We start from the raw sequence: 7,513 nt of genomic DNA, 5'->3' as shown, positions 1-7,513 counted from the left end.
CTCTTATTTAATTGGTTACAACTTAAATTTACAATCTTACGTGGCGCGCTAAGAAAATTAAATTCTACGTGGCTCTCTAAAAACTCGGGGAAAAACTCCCCTTTATACGTGGCTCTCTAAAAACTCTGGGAAAAACTCCCCTTTATATATATATATATGAGTAACTTTTGTATACACCCGGTTTTCAGTAATTTACTGTACATCGGGTACACTTTTGTCAGATTTAATGTCACTTTTGTCAAATTTATCAATGAAGCATAAATAACTCATATATATCAGGGTAACTTTTATGCGTTTTAGTGTAACTTTTGCGTATTTTATTGTCATTTTATAACGGATGTTCAGTAATTACTGAACATCCGTTTTATTTAAAAGTTTGTGTATATATATAGAGTAACTTAGATTGCTTATTTAATCATTAAATGAGTAAAAATTAAAATCAAATACAACTTATAGCAACAAGTTTAAAATAATTTTCAAAAAATCTGATACAATAATCCAACTTATTTTCAAAGAATATGACGCATCATTTATCCGACATTCATCTTAGCTACATGTTGTGAATCAAATCTCACAAGACACCACCTTGAACTACGGAAACAAGACACCACCTTGAACTAATTCCGTAGTTCATAATTTAACTTTATCTCCCAAGTACACCCAAAAGAATCAGCTCTAAATAACACAGAAAACACAGAGATTATCAAAAAAAAAAAAAAAAAAAAAAAAAACAATTAAATTATTAATCCATAAAACCCCATTTGAAAAACCCAGAAAACAATAAAAAAAAAGAAGATATCTTTAACACTTTAACAACTACCCAACACTATCTCTCTTCTTCTTCTTCTTCTTCTTCTTCTTCTTCAAAACACTGCTTGCGCTACTAAATATAACCACCCCCAATTCAGCTACATGACGGGAATGCCAACGCGCCACCTAATCCATACTCACGCGCCGTCGTTTGTTTCTCACGCGCGTCCTCCTCCTCTTTCCGATTTTGCCGCTTCTCAATCTTTTCCGGCTACACCCACCTCCCAGTAAGTTTAATCTTAATTTCCCTTTTTTTTTTTTTTTTTTTTTTTGCTGAATTTCCCAAATTTTTGCTTGCTTTAAAGTAGTTTATTGTTAAACTGCTACTATTGAACATATTTGGTGATAGAGAACAAATGTAGGAGGTGAATTTTATGTTTAATTGTACATAATTTTTGTGGGTTATGCTTATTTTTTTGATTATATGTATATTTGTGACATTATGAACTTACAATTAAACAAAGTGTATTCAGACAAGGTTTTCATTAATTAGATGAGAGTAAGAAATTGAGTGGCATAAACTTCACTTCAAAGGGGTCTGCTTGGTGATATTAGTTGTTGTAGTAGCTGTTAGTTGTTGCTGTAGAGGCAGCTGGTAGGCGAAAAATGAAATTTATATCTTCTTTCTGGTATCATGAAGGTAGGGTAAGAGGATATAGTGGTGTAGTAGAAGAACATGTAGGCACAATAATGATAAATGATTAGTATACTGAAGGACCTGGATGTGCATCCCTCTCTGGGGTTTGTGATATATGAGTTGAAGACTTGAAGTAATGCTTGGATTGCAATGGAGTCGACAATATAAAACAATAATTTGTAGGCCGTTAAAGAGGAGTTAATTTCCATTCGTTTCCTTTGATGCTTTTTGGGGTATGCTAGGATAGTTGTTCATTTATTTGTCATCTCCTTATATAATGGAGAAGGGTAAAAATATACTTAGTTTAGTTTTAATACTTGCAACACACCTCTTTAGCACCCTGTAAAAATCATGTGAATAGAAGACGCCCTAAGAAAGTGATTAGAGAAGGTAAACAAACATTATAATATAAGTTTAACCATAATAATCCAAACCTCTTCTCTTATCGGTGAAGGGGTGTGTTACAAGTAAAAGTTATTGGTGAAAGTATAAATAAAATGAAAAATGTAACTTTACTAGTGGCTGTAAGACTGTAACCTTTACTCTTTAAGATTGGAATTAGTTTATTTGTTGTTCTTGTTTTGTGTGGTGTATGGGGGTTTGTTCTTGTTTTGTGTGGTGTATGGGGGTTTTGCAATACTTGACATATACGTGCTTTTGATGTTTCTGCTTCAGAAGACAGATGGCATTTTCAAACTTGTGTTATATCAACTTTAATAACCATAGAAGACTGGAGGTTGTTTGTTTTGGTATGTTATCACCAAGAAAGTTCATGCAAAAGAGGAAAAAAATAGAATTATTCAAAGATGCAGCCCATGAAGCAGATCAAAAAAACTGGAGGAAATTGATGCTGGAAATTGATGAAACTGGTTCTGCAGTTCCTGTTCTGAGAAGTCGAAAGGCTTCCAATGATTCTCTTCCAAAAGATCTTGTACTCGGGACTTTGGTTAGATTGAAGCAGTTAAAGAAATGGAATCTTGTTAGTGAGGTGATTTATCCTCCTGTCCTCCACCCTGTGTTCTTATTCACCTGGCCTTTTGCCAGAAGTGCAGTTGGAAATACTAAATTATACTACAATGACCTGAACTTTTTTAAGTTCACCAGTAAATCGAGATCTTAGAGATAAGACAGTGAATAGTGCTTGAGAATTAAAAGGTTCTATCATAACTTGCTAACTGGAGAGTGATTAAAACTTGTAGACTTCAGTGAACATCCTGAATAATTTATGTACTTCAAATGAAATTGAACTCTCGATTGAAGCATTATATGTCTCGTAGACATTTTATGTCCACATGGTAACCTAAAGTTAGGGTATACCAATAGAGCTCTGTCTTATCGTGTGTGTGTGTGCGAGTGCGTTGGGGGGGGGGGAGTCTACTTTATTTGGTTAAAAGCTTATAATCCTTCGCTTTCTCTGTCAAAATTGCTTGCTTGTAAATCTTAACTTTATATGCTTTCAAAGTAAATGTGCGTTATGTTGCAACTTACAATTTAGCATCCCTTCTGCTTTCAAGATTCTTGAATGGCTAAGGACTCAGCAGTGGTGGGACTTCAATGAAATGGATTTTGTGATGCTTATCACGGCTTATGGGAAGCAAGGGGACTTTGTAAAAGCTGAGAACATATTTAGCTTCATGAATAAGAAGGGATACACTCCAAATGTGGTATCCTACACTGCTCTCATGGAAGCATATGGAAAAGGAGGCCAATACAGTAAAGCCGAGTCTGTGTTTCGGAGAATGCAGACTTCAGGTCCCGAACCCTCTGCTTTGACATATCAAATAATCCTCAAGATATTTGTTGAGGTAATGCATGCTCCTAAAGTAATGCTTCTTTGTTTATCCCTGCCTGTTGGCTTATTGCGTGATCTGTTGTGTCTTGATTTGAGAAAGGTAACACTGCAGTATAAGCCTACTGATCGATGTAGTATTTAATTAGCATGCAAAACTATGCCAAATGGTTCTCAAATGGAAGACTATGCTTGTGCAGTCACATCTTTCCATCATATCAAGTCATTCTAGGCTTGCGGTCAGTTAAATTTCTTTTGTTAATTTAGAAAAATAATAGGATCTTAAGAGGAGCTTGTTTGTATTATATTATAGTGTTTATGGTGTTTGATGAAGATTTTTTAGTGTATCTTTAGATCTAAAAGCGTTCCTGTTCCTGTTCCTGTTCATATTTATGTATACAGGGAAACAAGTTCGAGGAAGCTGAACAAATTTTTGAGAATTTGACAAATGATGAGAAATCTCCTTTGAAACCAGATCAGAAGATGTTCCATATGATGATTTACATGCATAAGAAGGCTGGAAGCTATGAGAAGGCCCATAAACTCTTCTGTCTGATGGCTGAACGGGGGATTCAACGATCCACAGTTACATTCAATAGTCTTATGTCGTTTGAAACCAACTATAAGGAAGTTTCTCGTATTTATGACCAGGTAAAGTTGAAGAACTAGTCATCATAGTGTTCATTAGATATCTTTTTTTGAGTTGTTACTAAGTAGATCGTGTTCATGATTTGCATTCTTCTCAGTCTTCAAATTTTTTGCTGTGCATGTGTCAGTCTGTCAGATACATTCTTATTGTTTTGTGTCCTTTGCTGTGCATCAAATTGGATTATGTCTAATAATATACTGTAGATAACTAGAGGGAAATGGGGCACGATATCATATGACATGGTCTTGGGGTAATTTTGCACCCAAAAAAAAAAAAGGTCTTGGCGCCTTGGGGTGATGGGGTTACTCCACTTTTCTTTTTTCCTCTCGTGTTTTTAGTTGATAATTATGCCCGGGCCTCTGATGGCGACTTATCAAAATATACAAGTATGCCTTAGGTGGCGATGCGTCAAAAATCAAAATCTTATAAAAATCATTATAGAGATTTTTCAAATAAATATTTTTAAAAGTGAGGTTTTCATTTTTATTTGGTGAAGAAAATTCTTTTGAAGTATCCGTATCACGCTTAAATAGAACTGAAGACAATACTTGCATGATAAAAATTGAGAAATAGATTTATCTGATGTATGTCCCACATTTTTTCCCTGCAGGATTTTGCTTTTGTTGTTGTTGTTGTGTTTTTTTTTTTTTAATTTTATTTTTAATTATTATTATTATTATTATTATTTTATTTTTTAACAATGATGTTTCTTATTTTTTCGTTAAATAATAATTTTAAATTTTTTTGGTGGTAAATAGATGCAAAAGGCAGGTCTCAGACCTGATGTTGTTAGCTATGCTTTACTCATCCATGCCTATGGGAAAGCTAGACGTGAGGAGGAAGCTTTAGCTGTTTTTGAGGAAATGCTGGATGCAGGTGTCAGGTATTGTGAATGAAATCATCTTTTGGCTTCTGTCAGCGAATTTACACTTTGTTTGGATAAGAGGATATAGAGAGAAAGGGAGGAAAGGGATAGGAAGAAGAATAAGTTCTCTTATTTAGAAGAAAGGTTGGGGAAGGAAGGGGAGTTATCCATCTTCAGTGGGATTTAATTTCTTCTTTGTCACTTGAAGTGTAGTCTGATTCTAGGGTTCCTTGGAATGAAGGATTTGGACTTTTGAGGGTAGTGGAAGGGATCCATTTTCCACTGTTTAAATAACAATTTTGTTGAGCTATTAGTCTAATAAATCGAGTATCAACCTCAGATTCACAACCATATCTTACTTTTCAATTCATTAAATTGCACCTTCTCTCTCTCTCTGTTCAATGTCTACCTGGGGATCCTGGACGCTTTCTCATATATTCCCGTGAAAATTGACTTACATTAGCAAAATTAGTTCTAACTTGTGACAATAGTTCAAATTGGAAAGTCTAGGCACATGGACAAGAGCCTGTAACTATGCTTTTTCTCCTCAAAATTAGGCTAGAAGTAGTTAATTTTTTTTTTAAAAAAAATAATAAAAATTTGAAAAAGTGCTAAAATGGGCTTCTTCATGCCCAGTGGCGCAACATTACTGCAATAAGAGGTTCGACATAACTTTGAGGAGGTGCATACAGCCATGCAGAGCTTTGTCTGACCATAAGTGGATGGTCTAATGAGCTCCAAGTGGTTCTTTGATAATACTCCGTGTAACTTTTCCGGCCCCACATATTACTTGTCTTGTTTCATAGTGCCTACAGGAATAATCTAAATCAAAGCGGTACCAGAATTTAAAGATTGAGGATCATATAAATCTGCTAGTGCTAAATGTTGAAAGGGAAAGTAAGCTGAAACCTTATTAAGGTAAAAAATGCCGTTAAAAAGGGAAGATATCTAGGTGGAATCCGAGACACTGGAGTTCTAGAATAAGTAATAATAAAAAAAATTATTGTTCTGTTCATTGATGCTGAATGCTAGTCTTTCTATTTTATAACACATTCTCCTTGCTGTCTTTTTTTTTTTTTTTTTTTCTTCTTTTCCCAGGCCGACTCATAAAGCTTACAATATATTGCTTGATGCTTTTGCTATCTCCGGGATGGTGGAGCAAGCTCGAAATGTCTTTAAGTGCATGAGGCGAGATAGGTTGGTTTAATTTCTGATTTTGGGAACCCATATCTGATTATGCCATCATATCTTTTCGGCCATTAGATAGGATTTTGTGGTTTTGTTTTGCCTTCATGCAAACAGAAGTATTGCCCCATTGCCCCGTTTATATTTTATTAGCTTCAAAATAGAAGAGTACTATGTCCACCAAAATAAAGAAAAAAAATCATTGTTAGTAAAGCATCAAGTTCTTGAAACAATTTTGCATATGTACTACGTTCTGGTTCAGCTATATGTACCTGGAATACACGTTCATATGCCTCTTCAGTTTTAGCTCATATTAACAGTGAGTTGTGCATGGACTTGTTGTTAATATGGTGCATCTTCTGTAAGCCCTTTAGTCAATATAACTTTCATGTTGCAGCTACTAAGTTTGTGTCTCCACTTTTCTCTCATATGACTACAGGTTTACCCCTGATCTATGCTCCTATACAAGTATGCTTTCAGCATATATAAACGCCTCTGACATGGATGGCGCTGAGAAATTTTTTAAGAGACTGAGAGTCGACAAACTTGAGCCCAACGTTGTTACTTATGGGACATTGCTGAAAGGCTATGCTAAAGTAAATAATCTTGAGAAGATGATGGAAACATATGAAGATATGATAACACATGGGATCAAAGCAAACCAAACAATTTTTACCACAATAATGGATGCGTATGGAAAGAATAAAGATTTTGCAAGTGCTGTGCATTGGTATAAGGAGATGGACAATCGTGGATGTCCTCCTGATCAAAAGGCAAAGAACATCCTCCTGTCACTGGCTAAAACAGAAGAAGAACAAGAGGAAGCTAATCAACTTGTGGGAAGTAATGCAAGCTATCAAACCCCCCGGTTCTCTAATTACAGCAGTGACGATATAAATGAAGTCAGTGATGAGTCTGATGACGACTATTCTGATGACGAAACAGAAGTGAATATTAACTCTGCATCTTCTGAAATACAGGATGAGTTGATAGCTAACAAAAGTTCATGACATTGAGGCATGCTGATGCTATAGTTATTAACACAGGTCCCAACTGTATGTGACAACATATAAATCAGTGTCAACAATTTTGTTTGTATATTTCCAACCCATATTTTAGTTTGGTTTAGAAGGAACCATTTCCAGGAATGTATTCAGATAGTGAAAGAATTGTTACACATAGCAATATAATTATATTATGGAGTAATTATTTCCAGCTTCCTAGTTAATTAGTTACAGAGATTGGGAACAATATGTACTCCGTTTTTTAGTGGATGTATCATTTTAACTTAATACACTTGCCAATGCATGAGTTCGAGTCATTTGACTATTAATATCTTTAACTATCGTAAAACGCACAAAAACTTAAAATATTTGGAAATAATTATACTACGTGTGTTTGTGGTTAATGAAAGCATAAAAAATTGAACAATGAAGTTGTTTGACTGAAGTCTAAAACATAAGAACATGTACTTTTTGTAAGGTCCCACTACCCAAATGGAAGAGTTTATTTACCTAAGCAACTTAGTTAAATGGTATTTTCCATGAAAGTTGAACACTTTTTGTTATGACCAATTAA

The 7,513-nt window shown here is 34.8% G+C and overlaps 1 protein-coding gene across 2 annotated transcripts; it reads left to right on the top strand.

Moving 5' to 3' along the window:
• Positions 1-377: 377 nt before the first annotated feature.
• Positions 378-7,150, top strand: LOC110689262 (pentatricopeptide repeat-containing protein At3g59040-like). Of its 2 annotated transcripts, none has more exons than XM_021866011.1 (7): positions 378-1,037; positions 2,126-2,435; positions 2,962-3,252; positions 3,639-3,887; positions 4,644-4,768; positions 5,849-5,947; positions 6,375-7,150. In XM_021866011.1, the coding sequence occupies exons 1-7, from the start codon at positions 913-915 to the stop codon at positions 6,943-6,945; spliced, it is 1,770 nt and encodes a 589-aa protein (XP_021721703.1). In that variant the 5' UTR covers positions 378-912; the 3' UTR covers positions 6,946-7,150. The 2 variants fall into 2 exon arrangements, with proteins under 2 accessions (XP_021721703.1, XP_021721702.1); XM_021866010.1 differs by having other exon boundaries at positions 379-1,037; positions 2,123-2,435.
• Positions 7,151-7,513: the final 363 nt, after the last annotated feature.

Source organism: Chenopodium quinoa, unplaced genomic scaffold (assembly GCF_001683475.1).
Source record: "Chenopodium quinoa cultivar QQ74 unplaced genomic scaffold, ASM168347v1, whole genome shotgun sequence".
NCBI lineage: Eukaryota > Viridiplantae > Streptophyta > Magnoliopsida > Caryophyllales > Amaranthaceae > Chenopodium > Chenopodium quinoa.
This window is presented reverse-complemented; position numbering and strand designations above follow the sequence as displayed.

Coding starts and splice junctions, on each gene's coding strand:
- LOC110689262 (XM_021866010.1), top strand. CDS start 913: ATGACGGGAATGCCAACGCGCCACCTAATCCATACTCACGCGCCGTCG. Junction 4,769..5,848: donor ATGCTGGATGCAGGTGTCAG/GTATTGTGAATG, acceptor TTCTTTTCCCAG/GCCGACTCATAAAGCTTACA. Junction 5,948..6,374: donor AAGTGCATGAGGCGAGATAG/GTTGGTTTAATT, acceptor ATATGACTACAG/GTTTACCCCTGATCTATGCT.